Genomic DNA, 20690 nt, shown 5'->3' on the forward strand with positions numbered 1-20690 from the left:
AACTATCATACTTCCCTCAAAGGCAGGCAGGAAGGAGGGAAGGGCTTTGGTATGTAACAAACGATCCCAGATCTGTCATGGCTTTTGGCAAAAGACAAAATCCACTTGGGGAACATATGAGGAGACAGAAGTGGCCCCTATTTCTGTCCCTGGGATAGCCTGAGGCTGAAGCTCCTCTGCAGACACACAACTCTTGCCTGAATAATTCCCACCAAGTAATCACAATGGTCTGGTGACAGTCAGCAGGGTTGTAACCTAGTACAATGGGGACAGCAGATGCATGAACTGTCAGCACTTGCTTTGCTGCTTGTCACTCACTAGTGCGGCTGTGCTGTCAGCGCTGAAGCTCTGCCCGGAGGCTTTGTGATGACCAAAGAGGGCAGCAGGTTAGAAAGCAGGAAGAGCCAACAAAAGTGCAGCTGGAGCCTTGCTCTACCATCACCTGGCTCTGTGGCTCAGGCAAATTACCCTCTGAGCCTCAGTTTCTCTGTTAAGGAAGAAGGACGCCTCTCAGGTTATCTTCAAGTCCTTCCCACCTTTCCTCCATGGATGGAGAGGATGACTGCCTCTCAGGAGTGAAGTGGCAGCTGACCATCTCCACTCCGAGAACACAGTGGCCCCCTCACAGCCCCTGAACTACTCCCACACGGCCCAGTACACAGAGTCCAGGGAGCAGGCCACCAGCAGGCTCCTGTTCTCGTCTCCCAGCCAGCGGGGAAGAGACCCCAGGCAGTGGGGTGTGGCCGTGGCAGGCCCTGGGATTTCCTTACCACCTCATCTTCATCCTCATCCTCCGGCTGAGCTTTGGGCCTTGGAACTTTCAGAGTTGCCCCTGGAAACAGTTCGTCCTCTTTGTCCCCAGAGAGACTGAAGAAAAATCAAGTCATAGAACATGTTGCTGTTTCTGCTCCCCACCACAGTGTCCTCCAGCCATGAGGCTCACAGGACCTGGGTGAGGCTCCTTAGAAGGCCTCCCACCTCCATTCTATCCCTTCCACATCCTGCATAGCCTGTAGCCAAAGTAGTCTTCTAAAGCTAATTAACTGAACTATGTCACTCTTCTGCTTAAATGCCCGTAATAGCTTCTCAGGGTACTTACATGAAGTCCAATTTTAACAGTGATATAAAAATCTGTGTCTTGGTCTCTACCTAGTTTCCCAATCTCAGCATCATTTACAACTTACTTACTGTGTCTGCTTTCAGTTTCTTAACTAGGATCTGTCCTCTCCCACTACAGGACCTTTGCATATGCTGTTCTCTCTTTCTGCAATCTCTTCTTCCTGCTCTTGGTATGGATGGCTTCTTTCCATCCTGGGTCTCAGTTTAAATGTTACTTTCTCAGACTTTTTCCTTAACGACTCATTTAATATAGAATATTCCTTTATTCTCTACCATAGCATCCTGTTTGTTTTGTTTTCTTTTTTTATGTAGGTCACTTTTTTTGTAATTCATAATTTCATTTCTGTGCTCAGGAACCACATCTTCCTTGCCTACCACATTACTGCCACGTTGAACAAATGCATGGGTGGAGGAGCGAGCCAGTACCAGTTACCAGCCCTGGAACAAACATAGCAGCTCTACGCCCAGCCATCCTGTCGCTGCCCCTGTGCCAGAGGGACATACCTGGAGTGCGGAGAGCCATGACTGGGTCTGAGGGCAGCTCCTGCAGGACTGGCTTCTGTGCCTGACGGTGCCTTGTGGGGAGCAGCAGGGCGGGGGGCCCTGGCGTCATCACTGAGCTCTGGAGGCTCAGGCTCTCCTCCTGGGCTTTCAGGCCCCAAGGCCGGTGGCTCCCCCTTCTCAGGGTCTGGAGTCAGTGTCTGTCTCCTGGAGCTTCCCCGTGGCGGGCCGTCTGGAGCTACTTCCCCAATGTCCGCCTTGTCCAGTGGGTTATCAGGGCTTGCTGCCACCAAGCCAGCAGCAGGTGACTCCTCAAACTCAGAGTTCACAGCTGCAGGACTGCAAGGCTCAGGGGGAATCAAAGCCAGAGGCCCCAGAGCTCTGGGGGGTGGGAGGGAGCCATCTTGGACCTCAGAGAGTGTCTCTGCCTCTGAGGGCTCCCCTTCCCTTCTCTGTGTGCTAGCCTGTGGAGCAGGGAGCAGGTCAGCCTCCTCTGCTACCTGCTCCAGTAGCACCTCAGGGGCCTCCTCTCTCTCCCCGCCTGTGGGCACTGGACACGGCTCAGCAGTGGCTGGGCCTGTCTGCTCCTGTTCTTGCTCCTGGATAGGGGGGTGGAGACGCTCTTCTTCTTCCTCACTGCTGCTCGCTCCCTGTTCTTGCTCCTGCTGGTTCAGTAGCTGCAGAGTCACCATCTGACCAAAACCAAGAAGAGGGACATGAGCACTGAAAGGAAGCCAGGAGGCTCTGCTAGCAGCCCAGCCTCAGCTGGCTGTACCAAGTCCACACCACTGTGCTTCTCCCTAAGAAGCACCTGTCCCCATCAGTGCAGAACACGTCATGTCAGGCATCCCAATCACGAAGAACGATTCTGAAACTGTTCTGTTTTATTCATTCATTCATTTTTGTGTGTGTTTGTTTTGGGACAAGTTCTCACTGTATAGCCCAGGTTGACCTGAACTTGTGATCTTCCTTCCTGCCTCAGCAGTGCTGGGATTACAGGCATGTGCCACCATGATTAGCTTTGAGTCTCTTCTTACTCACAAATCCCTTAGAAGGCACTTAGGCAATGAAATACTCAGTCCAATGAAACAACTGACAACTGGCTGGCTGTACCTTGATGGTACTCATGATCGTCCCCAGAATGGTCCTGCCATCGTAAGATTCCTCCAGCTCAAATTCTCCCCGCAATGAATGGAACACCTGGTTCATGATCTTCTTGACCTGTGTGAAGATCAAAATACGTGTTACCAAAATGAAGTCATTAGTAGATACACAGAAATCCCAGAGAGGGGCTATAATGAAGGCAACTTGGTACCAGACAGAGGGGCACAGCTAGTCATGTCTGCAGATACTGAGTGTACTGTGCAGTGGACAACACTGAGTGACAAGCACACTGTGACAGAAGTTAGCCCTGACAGCTCCCTATTAAGAGCAGGCAAGCTCTGCCAATATGCCAAGACTATTCTAAGACCATCCATTGGTGCCTCCCTCCCTCCATGAGCACCGCCGAGAGTCCCCTAGCCACGGAGATGAGTGGCTCTGGGCTTTTCCATTAAAGCCTCTGAAGCATCAGATTCCTGAATTAGCCACTATGATGGTAGGTTCTAAAGGATTAATTTTTAAGCCGGACAACTGGTGCATCAGAATTTAGGAAGAAAAACTACCAGCCTAACATGTTGGCCACATGCTTTCTGAATGCTTGATAGACACATTCAATACCTCAGTGGTTTGCCATTTCTTTCAAATACCAGCTCACCTTCTCTGAGGGGTCAGCAGCCGTTTGGACACCAGACACCTGGGATTTAGTCTTCTCCAGTTCCTTGGTATGTCGGTCATTTTGCTCTGTGAGGGCTGTGACTTGGGTCTGGAGGGCTGAGCACTGCAAAATGAACAGACTGTAGCTGTGGCATCAGGAACCTGGACTAGTACGCAGAGGTCTGGAAACCCAGGTGGAGAAGATCCACCCCAAGCATCAAGTCCTAACCTCCGAAGGGCTGCTGGGCCCCACCTGTTGGTGTCTACCTGCTAATGTAGCATATTCACTTCCTCAGAACTTCAGGTTGCTTAAATCTTTAATCAGGTCAAGAATATAATACAAAAGCCACGTACCGGTGGCTCACACCTGTAATCCTAACTACTCAGGAGGCTAAGGTCTAAAGATGACAGTTTGAAGCCATCCTAGGCAGGAAAAGTCTGTGAGACTCTTATTTCAATTAACTAGCAAAACAAAGTTGGAAGTAGAGTTGTGGCTTAAGTGGTAGAACACCAGTCTTGAGAAAAAAAAAAAAGCAGTACTGCACACACACAAAAAGGAATGTAATAAAGCCAAGTATGGTGGTATATGTCTATAGTTCTAGCTACTTGGAAGGCACAGGTAGAAGAACGAGGTTGCAGACCACCCTGGACAAAAGCACAAAGCTCCATCTAAAGGCAAAACAAAACAAAACAAAACAACAACAACAAAAACTAAAGCAAAAGGGGCCAGAATTATGGTTCATGCAGTGGAGTGCTTTCCTAGCATGTGCAAGCCCAGAGTTCAGCCTCTCATACTAAAAATAAATGATGTAATATAATGAATATAAGGGGGTTGGATAAGAACACTAGTCACATGCACATGCACAAAAACTGCCTCATGATCTCTGTGTACTAAAAGGATAGGAACTGGCCTCTACATAGGGCACTTTGGTAGTCCCATCTCCCACCTTTCGCCTTTTCACAACTAACAATCCCACCATACCCCCAGCTATACCCCAATCTCAGTGCCTTGACCCAGATGTCCTTCCTCCTACCTTAACACTGCTACCTGGTCTTGGCTCAGTTTGAAGGTCACCTCCTTTGGAACGCTGTTCCAGCTCTCCAAGGCACTTCCTGTTCTAAGCCCTACAGTGCTTAATTGTGTATCTTTGTTTTTCTTTCTGGATGTGAGGCTCCTGCAAGGCTGAGTTCTTTGTAGGCACCCTTCTCTTACACAGTGGCTCCACCACAACTGACACACAGTAAATATTTTCTTACTAAAGGAGGGATCAAATAATATTAGGAAACATGTTCCAGAACACTGATCCTGCTTTTTCTTTTTCCAGGTCACTGACCCAACACTCTATGTAAGTTGGGAAAGATAACTGATGGACTAAAGTGACACAAGCATGTGTTTCCTAGCTATGAGGCTCAAAAGGATCCAAAGGACTCAAGCACCTGCTGGCTGGGCCGCTTAAGAGGCGTGACCCGTGACAGAGCTACCTTTTCCTGAAGCCGGGTGAGCTCCTGCAGGTGTGCATCCCTTTGAGCGCATGCCTCCTGGTATTGCTGCAGATGCTCATCCTTGGCAGAGGCCAACAGGTGCTCACATTTTGCTTCCCACTGGTTTTGTAGTTCAGCCTGTGCCACAGACAACTGCCAAGACAAAGCAATGACCACATCCTGTAAGTCCTGTTGTACCTTTGAAGGCCCATCCTCTAGAATGCAGAAGGAGCTAACAGCCCAGGTTCTCCATATGTGGGCAAGCAGCTGTTTGAAAGACTTCAATCACTGTGAAAGAAAATGTGTTTTTGAAATGGAGGGAGGAAGATGTCATGACTCTAAAAGGTTTTACTAGACAAAGGTTCCTGGAGGTCAAGACCACAGTGTGATCATCATTTTTCAGGGCTAAGACCCTAAACTTCAGAGGTGCAGAAATGTAAATTGCCACAGGTGACTAAATGGAGGGCGCCAATGCACTCTAAAGGGAATGTTTGTACAGATTTTTAAAATTATTAATTTATGTATTTATTTACTGATTTATGTGTTGCTACTGGGACTTGAACTCAGGGCCTGGTTTTCATTCTTGATTAGCCTTTTCTTTTTGTTGGTTAATTAGAGGTAAGAGTCTCTTGAATTTATCTGCAGGGGCTGCTGTTGAATCGTGATCCTCAGATCTCAGCCTCCTGAGTAACTAGGTTTACAAGCATGCCCATATAGCATCTAGTTCAGGTTTTAAATTTACAATGACAAAGGTTTTCATCAGCTGTGTCCTGCCACTATCCCTGACCTGCTTTTCTGATGACCTTTAAATAAATCTCTTCTTGTCAAGTATGTTGATGTGTCTGGAGGATGCCTTCAGCAGGCTGTTTGGCTGTATGTTTTTTTTTTGTAAAGCCATTAGACATTAACTAAGGTCTTAAAAGGAAGAGTCTCCATTTGATTCCTGGTTTGCATTTGGATTGCATCTTTCCACCTTTCTGCTAGATGAGAGCTTAAATGTAAGAAATAGGATAGGTAAGGCAGAAGCTATAAGCTCCTTTCTAAGTCATCCATGCCCCCTGTAATTCCAGAGTGCTCCAGTGCCACTTGCCTGCACAGCAGCTGCCTGGTCTGTAGATACGCGAGCTTTTTTCAAGAGCTGATGGAGTTTGTCCAATTCCTCCTGGTGTGACTTGCGAATTTCCTCCATTTCCTCCTCGGCCTGGCAGCGCTCTTGAGCGGATTTCTTCTTCCTTTCTGAGAGGTTCTTAGGCACAAGAGAAGAACCTTCAGCTCTCGCTGGCTAACAGAGGATGGGTAGGGACAGGGGTGCTCCGGTGGTTACTGACATCAATGTACCCTTACTCAGTTCCTGGAAATGGTTCTTACTTTAGCTTCATTCCCCACCCCACTCCCTTTTTTTGTGTGTGCCAGCATTGGGGTGTAAACTCAGGTCCTCCTGCTCTTGCTTGGCTTTTTCACTTAAGGCTGATGTTCTACCACTCCAGCCATACCTCCACTTCTGGCTTTTTGCTGGTTAATTGGTGATAAGAGTCTCTCTAAGGGCTAGGAATGTGGCCTAGAGTGCTTGCCTAGCTAGCATGCATGAAGCCCTGGGTTTGATTCCTCATTACTATATAAACAGAAAAAAGCCTGAAGTGGTGCTGTGGCTCAAGTGGTAAAACACTGGCCTTGAGCAAAAGAAGCTCAGGGATAGAGCCCCAGTTCAAGCCCCAGGACTGGGAAAAAAAAAGTCTCCCTGACTTTCCTGCTTGGGGCTGGCTTTGAACCTCACTTCTCAGACCTCAGCCTTCTGAGTAGTTAGGATTATAGGTGTGATCCACCAGTGTCCAGAAAAATCTCATTTTTATGTAATACAATGACCATGTACCTTTTTTGAGGGGTCGGTTGTGGGGCCTGAACTCTGGGCCTGGGCGCTGTCCCTGAGCTCTTCAGCTCAAGGTGAGCACTCTACCACTTGAGCCACGGTACCACTTCTGACTTTTTCTGCTTATGTGGTGCTGAGGAATCGAACCCAGGGCCTCATACATTACAAGGCAAGCACTCTACCACTGAGCCAACTTCCCAGCACAACAATGTACTTTTTGAAAGTATTAAACATAAGCTTATTTTGGTTTAAAAAATGTTACCAAAGACATTTATGTATAAGTTAATATGTATCCTTTTATGAGTATAGAAAACCATCTGGAAAGATCATGTAATGTTTATCTCGAATGAGAGGAGATAAAGACAATTTTTAGATATTACACTTTTCTGTATTAGCTGTTCTTTTTCTAGTGGATTGATACATATGCATATATGTAAATATACATATTTTATAAATATATAGATTTGAATTTGAACTTAGGGTTGTGAGCTTGGTAGGCAGGTGTCCTACCACTTGAGCCATGCCCCAGTCTTTCCTGCTTTAATTATTTTTCAAATAGAGTTTCTTTTTTTTTTTTTGGGGGTCTGTTCATGGGGCCTGAACTCTGGGCCTGGGTGCTGTCCCTCAGCTCTTCAGCTCAAGGCTAGCGCTCTACCACTTGAGCCACAGCGCCACTTCCGGCTTTTTTCTTTTTGCTTATGTGGTGCTGAGGAATCGAACCCAGGGCCTCAGGCATGCAAGTCAAACACTCTACCACTGAGCCACCTTCTCAGCCCCTAGAGTTTCATTTTTATCTACTAGACAGCTTCCCACATAGCTGGAGCTGGGATGACAAGCACACCACCAGACCAAGCTTTTTATCAGTTGAGATGGGGGTCTTATGAACTTTTTGCCTGGGCTAGCAACTCTCCCAATTTCTGCATAAAATTACAGGCATGAGTCAATAAAAGTTATAACTACAATTGTAATGTTTAAAGGACAAATGAATAAAAAAATTTAAGCAACCAATCCAGGCCACTTGTGTGGCTTACAGACTTACCTTTTCCAGGGATTCCTTCTCAGTTCGAAGGTCTGTCAGCTCCTCCTCCAGGGACGTCACCTTAAGTTCCAGCTGTTTCCGGCTCTGCTTTTCACTTTTGAATTTGGACTGTGACTGCTCGAAGGTTTTTTGACACTCTGGGAGAGAAGCACGGAGAGACCTGGCTGCAGAAGCAGGGCTGCCTTGGCGGGGTGGCCCCTCAGAGGCGCTTCCAGAGCAGCACGCTGCAGTCTCCCGATTCTACCATTCAGGCATCCTCCTCTCACCTGTGTGTTATCACCTTACTGACCTGAAATGAGGGCTTCTCAAGCCATCAGCCGACCCTACCACCAACCTGCATTCACCTGTAGGAAGTCATCTCCACATGTGTGGATGTCACCCTGCTTACATGCAAAACAGAAAAGCGACATTCCCAGCAGAGAGACCCACTTGGGAAATGGTCCCAAGGTTGGTTGGGTTCTTTTTTTTTTTTTTTTTTTTGATTCAACTCAGGGCCCCTCACTAGGCAGGCATTCTACTAGTTGTACCATTTTGGCATTGGTTATTTACGAGGGAAGATCTTGCTTTATGCCCAGGCCATCTTCCTACTTGTTCTTCCCTGGGCCACTGGGGATGACAGGCATGTGCCATTGAGATGGAGTTTTACAAATTTCTTTTTGCCCAGACTGTCCTCCAACCATGATTCCCGGTCTCCACCTCTCATCAGCTATGACTCTAGGCCTCATCACCAAACTCACCGCGATTTACATTTTTAATTTAGTGCACTAAAATATGCTTATTTGAAAAGCTGCTGAGATTCTTTAGGTAACTCATAGGGCACCACAAAGGCAGAAATGAGAGATCTACACCATATTCAAATTGAAAATGACCTAACTACAAATTGTCTAACATATGTCTGCCTCACTTTGGCACAAGTGAAGCTCCACAGAGAAGGAACATATCTCCAGGAATCACTTCAAAGCTTTTTACCCTTCATTAAGCAGAGAACTGTACTTTGACCCAACTCTGCTGCAGCTCCAGCTGCCTCCACCCAATGCCTCACCAAGGCCACTGCTCCCATCTGCCTTCCACTTTGATCCTCTATACTGAGATACATTCTGTCCCATCATCAAGATGGCCTTGTGCTAGGTACTGAACTAATAACCCTTATGTGGAGGAAGGGACTTGTAGAGATCAAGTCTTTTAGGGATTTGCATTCTGGAAGGGAAAACAGACATTTAAATGTTACTTATCAAAGGCTGTGATAATGATTACCATGTTGCATGAAGAGGCATGGTACCATGGCACATGCCACTTAGGAGATATAGTATGGGACAATGTGGTTTGAGGCTGGCCTGGGCAAAAAGCTAGCAAGACTCCCATCTCAATAAACAAGTGCAGTGTGGTTGTTCATGACTGTCATTCATGACTGTCATTGGGGAGGCACAGACAGGAGGATCATAGTGAGAACCAATCTGAAAAATTACCTAAAAAGCAAAAAGAACTAGAAGCATTGTCAAGAGCAAGTGCAAGGCACTGAGTGCCCAAAATGATGGTACTAGTGGCTCACGCCTCTAATCCTAGCTTCTCACAATCCTGAGGATTGCGGTTCAAAGCTAGTCCAGGCAAGGAAAGTCCGTGACCCTCTTATCTCCAATACAACCACCAGAAAAGCCAGAAGTGGCGTTGTGGCTCAAGTGGTAGAGTGCTCGCCTTGAGCTAAAGAGCTCAGAGGCAGCACCCAGGCCCAGAGTTCAAGCCCCACAACTGACAAAAAAAAAAAAAAAAAAGATGATGATGGTGATGATGATGATGATGATGATGATGATGATGATGAGAATAATTTCACTAAGATATATGGATTTCAAAGGAGAAAAAAATAGTCTAGAAAAAAACAGGGAAAGCTTCTGAAAGAGTTTTAGAAAGTACTAGAGATTTGGGAGAGGACTAGAAACAAATATCAGTGATGGTGGGCATCCTAAGCCCAAAGAATAGCATTGATAAGAAGCAAAATGGCAGGAGCTGAAGAGTAGCCAGTAGAGGCTCAGATGGGTGGGTAGTATAACAGGTTGGTGAGCCAAGCAGAGGTGCCTGAATGCAGGCCTCAAAATTGGAGTTCAGCATTAAGACAGATGAAAACAGAACAAGAAACACTTCTTCTTTTCTTTTTTTAAGTCCATGAATCATGAATTAAAAGAACATGAAGTTAACTGGGTACTAGTGGCTCATGCCTATAATCTACCAACTTAAAAGGTTGAGACTAAAAGATCACAGTTCAAAGCCAGCTCAGGCAGACAAATGTGAGATTCTTATATCCAATAAACCAGCAAGAAAAAAAAAAGTAGAAATATGGCTTAAGTGGTAGAGTGCCAGCCTTAAACAGAAAAAGCTAAGCAAAAGCACAAGGCCCTGAGTTCAAACTCCAGTACTATTACAAAAAAACAAGAACATAAAGATAATCATAAGTACCAAAGACATTGAAGTAACATTTGTCCAAACACAGGAGAATGGTGACAACTGATCAATTCCAAATGAATGGTTAGTTCTCTCTGATTTTTATCAGCCCACTCTGATGCTCACTCAGGCCTGCACAAATCTCAAGGACATTCTGCCAAAGGGACTGACAGGGAGGAAGCAGTTTTAGTTCTTAAGTTAAAAAGACAGTAACACCAGCATCCTCCCCCAAGGCCATACCTGAGAGCTCTGCCTGCAGTTTGGTGAGCTGGCCCCTGAGCACATCTGTCTCCTTTAAGCTTTCTGTCAGTTGCATCTGCAGCTCTGTTTCCTTCTTCTGATGAGCAGTCATTTTCAGCTGTAAGTGAGAGACCTGTGCGGTGGCTGCTGCTAGCTCTTCTGTCACCTTGGCCTGAATAGTGACAAAGAACAATGTCCAAAAGCATAGATGCTGGTTATCTCTAAGTGCTGACCCAACCAACGCTATACCTGAGTTAAGCAAACTGAATTGGTGGATAGAAAGGGAGCTAAAGCCACCTTCAACTTGTACCAACCAAAACCAAGCCTTGAAAATTTGCAATCTCAAATTCAGTTCTTTTTACAGAATTTGTCCTTAAGAAATACTATTCATCTTATATACAAGATTATAAAAAATTTGTTACCAGCATGTCAATGCAACATTGCTTAAGGTTGTTAAGAGACTGGAAAACTCACAAAAAGCTGAGAACAGGCTCACTTAGGCAAATTATGACACATTCATCCTATTTGTAGCTATGAAAAATGGTGTTTGAAAAGAATATTTAATTAAAGCCGGTACCAGTGGCTCACTCCCACAATCCTAGCTACTCAAGAGCCTGAGATCTAAGAATGTCAATTTGAAGTCAGCTTGGGCAGACAAACTCAAGAGACTCTTATCTTCAATTAACCAGCAAAACACTAGAAGAAAAGGCATGGCTCAAGTGGTAAAGCCCTGGCTCTGAGTGGAATAAAAGCCGAGGAAAAGCTCCAGGACCTGGTTCGAACTCCAAGACTAGCAAATACCCCCACTTCCCCCCACGCCGCCCCACCCCGCCCCCTGCCACACACACACACACACACACACACAAAAACCCTACCCTTAATGTTATGAAATACAGTCACAAACCTAATATTAAATAAGGAACTTAAGTAGATTATAAAATACATATCAGATATAATTCTATTTTGACATAATGAACACTTATGTAAAGGAGAGCTTGAATGACCTTTTAAAGCCATAGTTAATCTAGGTAAAATTATGGGTGCTTTATATTTTCTTTTTGCTTACTAGATTTCTATTTTATTTATTTATTTTTTGTTGGTCACGGGGCCTGAACTCTGGGCCTGGGCACTGTCCCTCAGCTCTTCAGCTCAAGGCTAGTGCTCTACCAGTTGAGCCACAGCACCACTTCTGGCTTTTTCTGCTTATGTGATACTGAGGAATCAAACCCAGGGCTTCATGCATGCAAGGCAAGCACTCTACCACTAAGTCACCTTCCCAGCCTATAGATTTCTATATTTTATAAATGAGTCTCTTCAAAAAGATGTTTCATAAGTTGTTCTCCTGAAAAAAGTGTTTCTCCTGCTCAGTATTTAAAAAAAAAGTCAATAATGACAATCTTTTCTCATTCCTGTCCACTTCCTCAAGCCTGCGAGAGATGCACTCTCACACTGGATGGCATTTATATAAATACTAATATAATTATTTCCCCATTTTCATATAAAATGGGACAATGAAAAATTTTAAAAAGGGCTGGGAAGGTGGCTCAGTGGTAGAGCGCTTGCCTTGCATGCATGAGGCCCTGGGTTCCATTCCTCAGCACCACATAAGCAAAAAGAAAAAAGCTGGAAGTGGCGCTGTGGCTCAAGTGGTAGAGTGCTAGCCTTGAGCTGAAGAGCTGAGGGACAGCGCCCAGGCCCAGAGTTCAGGCCCCACGACCGGACCCCCCCCCCCCCCAAAAAAAAGAAAAATTAAAAAAAATTCAGATACTAACTCCTAAGTCTACAATTTCTCCTAGGAGTACAATACTAACTTCCTTCTACATATACTTAGCCAAACATGGACCATCTTTACTCTGAAGAACCTAAAAATTCTCAAGTGACATTGGACAAAACTGAAATGACTACTCTGGAAAACTATCAGATAATATCTGAATATTAAGGATGACCACAGCAATGATGGTCAATGAAAAGAATGGCAAACGAAGAACAGATACCATGAAAATGGAACTAGCACAGAGCTCAGAGAACTTTGCATCAATTTATGGCTTAGAGGGTTCATGAATCCCAGAATAAGTACCACCCACACAAGACCTTGCAGCAGCTAAGAACCCCAGGAGGGACATACCTCAAAGGAGAGGCAATGGAATGGAAGGTCACTGTCTCACTGAAGGAAACAGAGTGGAAGGTCACTCCAAAACTCTTTTTACCCATGCCTTCAGCTAGAAAGGCCCGCTTAGAAGCCTAAAATTACAATCACCCAAATACATGTCCATGTGTAAGGAGAATGGTAATATACTAAAAATGATTCTCCTTGACCAGAAAAGCTCTGGATGATTGATATCTTATATTTACCTGCACTTTCTAGAATACAACTTGTATCATTAGGAAAAAGTAGTGTATATATGTATGTGGGTGCATGTACATAGATATATGTATGTACATATATACACACACATAATTACAATGTTTTTAAAAGGTTAGGATAAATATCATCAAGTAAAAAGGAAATGGCAGCAACCTACACAGCAGATGGGACTAGGATGGCTTCCCAGTTCACACCCCAGATCAAACTCCACTGCACATGTAGAGAGCTGGGAAAGGAAAATGCTGACAGAAGAGCCAAGGGTGCCGAATAACAGAAAAATAGCATTCAAGTTAGAAGCAAGAAAATAGAACCAAAGAAGTAACAATCTGATATAAGAAACAGACTGACGGGAAGTGAGATTTGGAACAAGTCTTTTACCCCACCCTGGGCCTCAGTCTGTCCCTTTATAAAATAAGTGCATTAAAGTATATGACCTCTAATAGTTCTTCAAGTTTTATTCTATATCCCATATAAAAATATTGATTGTATCATAGAGAATAGTAATTTCATTTTTTCATTTGCTTAAGGCAGTATCTTACTATATAACCCAGGCTGGCACAGTGCCTGCGTTAAGCAAAAAAAAAAAAAAAAAAAAAAGCCAAGCAAGGCCTCGAGTTCAAGCCCTAGTACCAGCACATACACATGAAAGAAATCCTTATTACTTATTACCAGAATAGGAGAAAGTGAGAGAATGCCACAAGTTATAGAGTATATCCTATTTAACTTTTCAAGTTTTCAAGGAGAAATCAAATGTATATTATATATTATATATAAATTTATACATATATTTATATAAATATAAAATAATATGAACTTTTGAGGAAATAGCAGATATAAGGATGTTCATCTCCCAGCAGAGAAGTGATGGGCTAAGTCAGAAGCAGGACTGGTACCACAGTCAGCCAACTCAACCCAAGATCCATTAGCATTCTCCTCATTGCTACTCTAGGAATCGGTCACAATTCTGAATTTTGAACAGACAGAAGCCATAGAAATACTATAAGATGCTTGGCAGACTCAGATGAAGGAACAAACTAGACAATTTTAAATTCCAATTAAAAACCAAATACAGGGGCTGGGAAGGTGGCGCAGTGGTAGAGTGCTTGCCTTGCATGCTCGAGGCCCTGGGTTCAATTCCTCAGCACCACATAAGCAAAAAGAAAAAAGCCGGAAGTGGCACTGTGGCTCAAGTGGTAGAGCACTAGCCTTGAGCTGAAGAGCTGAGGGACAGCGCCCAGGCCCAGAGTTCAGGTCCCACTACCGGACCCAAAAAAAAAAAAAAAAAAAAAAAAAAAAACAAATACAGATTTATTATGTAGCACTACAGAAATTTTCTGGTGATTTTGTCAACAGAATAAATTTAATTTTTAGTAAATTGTGTAATTCTTACCTTCAGCAAACTATTAGAACTGTGATTGGTTTTTTGTTTTTTGCCAGTCTTAGGGGTTGAACTTGGCCTGGGCACTGTCCCTGAACTTTTGTGCTCAAGGCTACCTGTTCTACCACTTGAGCCACAGCTCCAATTCAGTTTCTGGCAGTTAAGTACAAATAAAAGTCTCACAGGATTTCTGCCTGGGATGGCTTCAAACTGCAAACCTCAGATCACAGCCTCCTAAGTAGCTAGAATACAGGCATGAGCCATTGGCGACTGGCTTGGTGATTGTTATTGAGTTAACTTGTTAAAAAGTATATTATAAGACAGAAGCATGAATGATAATATATGAAAATTTGGTGAAAGATTTCTCCTTCTCTTCTCAATGATGACAAAAACTCTGCTGAAAAGACACTTAGGAAGTTCATATGCAGGACCACACCTTAGCACAGCATATTCCCACCTGGGCTTTTCTCTGCCCAGTTACTTTACCTTCTCTTGTTCAGCATGCAATACTCTTGCCTGTGTGTTTTCTGTGGCTGTTAGAAGTGAGTTGTTCCTCTTCTCCATCATCAGGTTACTCTGCTCAACATACCTGAGTCAGAAATGAGGACAAAGAACATTTATTGACCATCACATGTATATATGTCAGGTACAATCTGATGCACACTCAGTCCTCAAAACTTTGTTAATTAAACTAATCTGGAAGCATTTTGTTTTCCTTACACTTGCACTAATAAAGTTTGGAGGCAGTAAACAGGGTGCATGGTAAAAGAGAATTAGGAAAGAAACAGGAGAGAAGAAAAGAAAGCCACTCTTCCAGTGCTACTACCTGGGAGATAAGAGATACACACTGAAGAAAAGAAATATGGGAGAACTTTTTTTCCTTTTTTTTGGTGGTGGTATATGGTTTTTTTTTTTTTTTTATTTCCTTTTTATTTTGAGGCAAGTATAGACATGGTCCTGAGTTCTGGCCCAGCTTTCTTATTCATGGCTCAAGCTCAACCACTTGAGCCATGCCTCAATTTTGGACTTTAGGATTACAGGCTACCAGTGCCCGGCAAGGTAAGAGTTTTGAAGACTTTTCTGCCTGGCTTCAAACCTTGATTCTCCAGGTCTCTGCTTCCTAAGTAGTTAGGATTATAAGTGCAAACCATTGGGCACCTGTCTGGTTCTGGGCTTTGAACTCAGGTCCTTTTGCCTAGTATTTGGCAAGCACTCTACCACTGAGACTTGTCTCCAGTGAGAATGATTTATTTTTAATAAAATACTGTTATAGCATACTCTTCTGACCTCCCAAATCTTCAGAAGGATCCATAAAAACTATAAAATGCCTGAGTGTCATATAAAAGTTAATGTGACTCTGGTTGATTTCCAGCTGATAAAATGGCATAAGAGAAACAAGAAGAGTTGACATTAGAGCTTTCTAAGTATTAATACCATTTAGAGATGAAAAAACTAGGGCCTGTGACTAACAATAAAAGAAGGGCAGAATTGGGAGTCAAATAGAGGTTTGTCTTATGTCAGAGCCAGTGAGTTCTTCCTCCTACCAAACCAGAACATAAGCAGTAATTCCTATGACAGGCAGGAAACAAAAATGACAGAAATAGAGTTGGAAGTGTAGCTTAGATGTGCTTAGTATGTTCAATTCCCAGCATTGCAGGAAAGGAAAGAAAAAGAGGAGGAGAAGGAAGGGGCAGAAATAAGTACACACACACACACACACACACACACACACACACACACACACACACACACACACACACACACACACACACACACACACACACACACACACACACACACACACACACACACACACACACACACACACACACACACACACACACACACACACACACACTCCTATCCAGGCCCCCCCCCCCCACACACACACTCCTATCCAGGCCCCGTACCTGTCATTACCTCTGATTTCGTTCAAGTAATTCACTAATCTTGTCATTCTGTTCTTCTATCCGACTGCTCTTCTCAAGGATCTCTTGCTTCAATCTTTCATTTTCCTAAATTCCAAATATATGACATACAAGGTGTTTTATAAGTACTGAATAAAAGGAAACAGCTTGAACTCAGGACCTTGCACGTGCTATGCAGGTGCTCCACCACTTGACCCATACCTCCAGCCCATGTTAATGTACTTTGAGACAAAAACCTAGAACTTAACATTCATATGCATATAATAATTTTTAAAAACATATATCTGATGGATACAAATCACTAAGCCAAATGGGCTGTGTGTTTAAATGTCCATACAATGAAACAAGATTCTGAAATAGGGCCCAAAAGCAATGTTTCCTTCTGACTAATTACTAATATAATGATTAGTATATTATATGACATTAATATGGTATACAACATATAATATGCTAAGCTGTATAGTATATAGTATTAGTATAGTACGTAATAGATACGCTAGTCCCTGGGACTAAATGAAGCCCTAATGAATTTTCCTGATTTTCTAACCCAAATGTTAAAGTGCAGCACGTGTGGAGTGAGAGCGTGGTTAGGACCTCTAGGCCAAGTACTGTGCTGGCAACCACTCTCACCTGGATGATCCGTTGGATGTTGCTCATAATCATGCTTGTTTCCAATGTGACGGACATGCCAGGAATAAGCATGGAGCTGCCAGCACTCTGCTTCTGTAACTCTTCAACCTACAGAAGGGATGCCAGAAAGCAGACAATGTAAAAAAAAGTAACGTAGATAGCCAGTAACTACTATGAATATAAGAAACCAAAGAAGAGCTTGTTTAGAACTTTGGCTGTTTTGTTTATACCCCACTTTTATACCCCCAACCCCAACATGGCCCCAACCCTGACCCAGTCACCTTAGCCATTAGATGATCCATTTTATCAGCCACTTTACTGACTGCCATTCGAATTTCAGTGTTAGACTGCCGAGCTTCAGTCATCAGAAATGAAGCCATGTCACCTGATCCTAAAGAGATAGAAACCAAAAAGAAACTTATAAAACTAGAGCATGAGGAAAAGTGAATGGCTCTTTTAGCAGAAGAAAGAAAGGCATGACTGCTTCCTTGGCATAGGAAATACAATGAGTATTTTCACACTGTCAGGAAGAAAGGAGATCAAAGGGTCCAAAACTATTAATAGCCAAGTGAAGTTCTTCCAAAATGTATTAGGGGTTACACAGTGTGATTCAAGGGCACAAGAATGCCAAGTTTGGACTGCCATAGTCCTGGCAGTTCATATTGCTTCCCATTCATGCCACTGTCCAGGTACCAAGGACACAGTAGTGAGTAAAGCAAGTGCTAGGCCTTGTTGAGTTCTCAGTCTGATGGGGATATGGACATGTAAATAAATCATTACAACAGAATATTTTAAGTGCAAAAAATGAACCATGTACAAGGTCCATCACACAGTGTGTCCCTGGGAGGAGAAGAGGGAGGGAAGGGGAGAACCAGGGAGGGAAGAAGATGTGTTTTGAAGGATGCAAAACTAGTTTTCCAGATGGAAGAACACGGTTCCAGACAAAGGCTGGATCCAATTCACAGCTGTTGTAAGATATACTTTCTCCTCCTACCACTGCCCTCATACCAAGGTGATTACCAAACAAGAGACAAACCACAGAATAAGGCAGAATATCAACACACCTGATGACATTTCATTTTGTTTGGTATGTTTACATGAAACTGGTACAAATATACAAAATACCTGAACTGTTTGAACTGTTACCCAGTAACTGCTAATAATGGTTATTCATGGTTGGGGCGGTGGGGGGGGGGATGCTTAATAAGGAAGGACAGTAGTTTTTCCTTTTATATTCATTATAAAAGTGTGTTATTTTCATGACATGCTGAATACCCACAAGCAGTCTTCATGTCTTCTCACAATTTCTTCCAGAGTTTGCTCTTTTACTATTTTCCATAAACTCTAGCCACTCTGACAGAGGAAATTGAAAGGACTGGTAGAAGAAAATTCATGAAACACAATCCAGAAAGTGGGAATGGGGATCTTGGGGATAATTGAAATGTTCTAAAATTGGATTTTAGAACATTTAGAACATTGAAATTTTCCTTAAAACAAAGAATCTTTGAGTTGTACGATTAAAACAAGTGATTTATAAATCATACCTTAGCCAAGCTGTTAGGAAGAAAGGAAAGAAGGAAGGAAGAAAAGAAGGAAAGAAGGAAAGGGAAAATGAAAAGGAGAGGAAAATGGAGAAGAGGAAGGAGAGACAAAAGGGAGGAGGGAGAGAGAGAAGGAAGGAGGGAGGGAGGGAAGAGAGTTGTTGGAGTGCAAACGAAAAAAGGATGAGAGAAAGTGGAAGATGAGAGATGGAGGGAATCACTTCTTACCTTGAAAATGGGGGGCCTGGGATAGTGGTACTGGATACAAGGGCCGAACAGGCTGTAGTTGCGAGGTGACCGCAGATGCCTGGGGATAGGCATACGCTTGCATACCTGCATAGGGCTGAGAAAAGACCGAGTTATCGCTGCTTTTGTAGACATTCATGTCTTTTTTTTCTCTCTTAGTTTCTCTGGTGGAATAAGATGGATAATCAGAGAGGAGATTCAAACTTATTGAAGCTGGAGATGGATGAGATCGGGACTGGGCAGCAGATAAGGACTGTAGCAGTTATCTAAGGTGTCCTGTCACTGAAGTATTACCTAGAAATACAGGGATGGACATGTTGGATCACTACCCAGTTCACTGCTGATGTGACTTAGTGACGTGTGAATTCATTCCCCTCAATCAGGCCTTTTTTAAATGAGGCATTTTTAAATAAGCAAACTCTGATTAGTTTCCCTTGAGGTAAAATGGAGAAGTGTTCAGAGATTTTAAATAAAATTAGCTAGTTTCTGAGATGAAAGTACACTCCATATAGATTTGGAGGTTGATGACATGAAGTGACAGAGGTAAAGTTAAAATTAAGTGTCTGGCAGAAAGTACATGCTCAATAAGCAGCACCTATCATTTTAGTGTAGACAATTATTTTCCCTGAAATTAGGAAATGTGGCTTATTTCTAGAGGCACTGTAACTAGTTGACCATTATTTAAACAACAAAAAAATATTAGTCTATGACAGAATAATTTTCTTTTGGTGGGAGGGCTTCTTTTAGTTTGTTTGGCAGTACCAGGGCTTGGTTTAGGCCATCAAATTTGCTAGGCAGCCCTCTATCTGAGCCCTGCCCCCAAGTTATATGGTCACACTTCCTGCCCAGGAAGATCTCAATTCACATATTTATAGGTCCTGCAAAACAGGACAACACGTGCACACCACAATATCCAGCTACTGGATAAGAAGGAAATCTCATGAGTTATTACCATTTGTTTATTGGACTGGACTGGCCGCAAGTCACACATATCTCAGTCTCCCATATAGCTAGGATTATAGGTGTGGGCCACCAGTACCAGCTTTGATACTTCCCATACTAGTGAGGCATAGTGCCCACCATTGCTCCTCCCCCTTCACTAAGAATCACCGCAAAGTAAGCCCCTGATGTCAATGAGAGTGTATCTTATTCAAGTGTGTTCAGGCAGAAAGAAGAATCATTGCCCTGGCAAAGAGTGAGCAGAGGCCCATAGACTGCTGCCACCACCTTCCATAATAACAGAAAAAACCTACTTTAAGAGAACACTTTGGGAGGATAACTAGACAGCAGAATTCAGCTGTATTTTCCATAGTTTCCATCCTTAATCTGCAGGTACTCTGCTGATTATGGTGCCAAATGCTAACCTACTAGAAGGCATGACTATGTGCCCATCAAGTAGGTATGTATGAAAGGAAAGGAAGCACGTGTTCACTGCAGGCACTGCCTGGATCCTGGCAATGTGCCATACAAAGGTCTTATACAAGGGACTTGGCTTGCTCTTGCATCTCATCTTCACAACTTGGAAGTAGGTAACCCACTGTGTCTTAGAGCTGGGAAGGTAGCAACTTAGAAAGGGGAATGATCAACTCCAACTTTGGGGAAGTGATACTATTCAAAGAGGAAGGAAGGAATCTTCTTCCTGTATGCTTACAAGAAAAAAGACTAACCAATAAAGTATAGTTTATAATGAGGGTTTGAAAATGTTGTTACCTGAAAGGACTGGGCATTTCCAGATACAGCTGAGTGGGAATCGAGAGATGTAACTTGCATTAAGGCAGGAGAGGGTGCTTGGAGCCCAGAAACAGAAGGCTGAGCTGCTACAATAAAGCAAGATGTTTCCACTGTTATCCACCCTTGCTTACTGGCACAGATCTGGATGAGTACCTGACATACCCCACACATCAGACTCAGCCACTTTCTTCATCTAGTTTCCTACACCTGTTCCACTGACACCCAGCCATAAGCCAGTGGAAGGAAACTGGATGTTTTCATGTGCCTCTGACTTAGACCTCTATGATTCTATCATCTGATGGGATATGCAAAATAACACACAAAGATATGTCAGTAGCTGAGTGCAGGTTTCCCAAATGGACAACACAACACAGCAAAAGTCACAATGAGCAGGCCAAGTATGTCTCCAGGTCTGAGATGCTCTGTCCCAGGGAT

General features: G+C 43.5%; 1 protein-coding gene across 2 annotated transcripts in view; it reads right to left on the reverse strand.

Annotated features, from left to right (window-relative positions):
• Positions 1 to 20690, reverse strand: part of Fkbp15 (FKBP prolyl isomerase family member 15) — a 54160-nt gene that overhangs the window by 2306 nt on the left and 31164 nt on the right. Inside the window, exons 14-27 of one of the 2 annotated variants that reach the window (XM_070011890.1) lie at positions 20235 to 20341; positions 18507 to 18621; positions 17019 to 17128; positions 16738 to 16845; positions 16100 to 16194; positions 14696 to 14768; positions 10437 to 10608; positions 7764 to 7900; positions 5948 to 6103; positions 4858 to 5010; positions 3377 to 3499; positions 2734 to 2841; positions 1624 to 2312; positions 771 to 867 (exon numbers count right to left, since the gene is read on the reverse strand). In XM_070011890.1, the coding sequence (XP_069867991.1) occupies positions 771 to 867; positions 1624 to 2312; positions 2734 to 2841; positions 3377 to 3499; positions 4858 to 5010; positions 5948 to 6103; positions 7764 to 7900; positions 10437 to 10608; positions 14696 to 14768; positions 16100 to 16194; positions 16738 to 16845; positions 17019 to 17128; positions 18507 to 18621; positions 20235 to 20341 (2243 nt within the window). Of the gene's footprint in view, positions 1 to 770; positions 868 to 1623; positions 2313 to 2733; positions 2842 to 3376; positions 3500 to 4857; positions 5011 to 5947; positions 6104 to 7763; positions 7901 to 10436; positions 10609 to 14665; positions 14769 to 16099; positions 16195 to 16737; positions 16846 to 17018; positions 17129 to 18506; positions 18622 to 20234; positions 20342 to 20690 lie in introns of both variants that reach the window. The other variant, XM_070011882.1, reaches the window with a different exon arrangement.

This window comes from Dipodomys merriami, unplaced genomic scaffold, assembly GCF_024711535.1.
Source record: "Dipodomys merriami isolate MVZ:Mamm:240054 unplaced genomic scaffold, mDipMer1.0.p SCAF_11, whole genome shotgun sequence".
Taxonomy (NCBI): Eukaryota; Metazoa; Chordata; class Mammalia; order Rodentia; family Heteromyidae; genus Dipodomys; species Dipodomys merriami.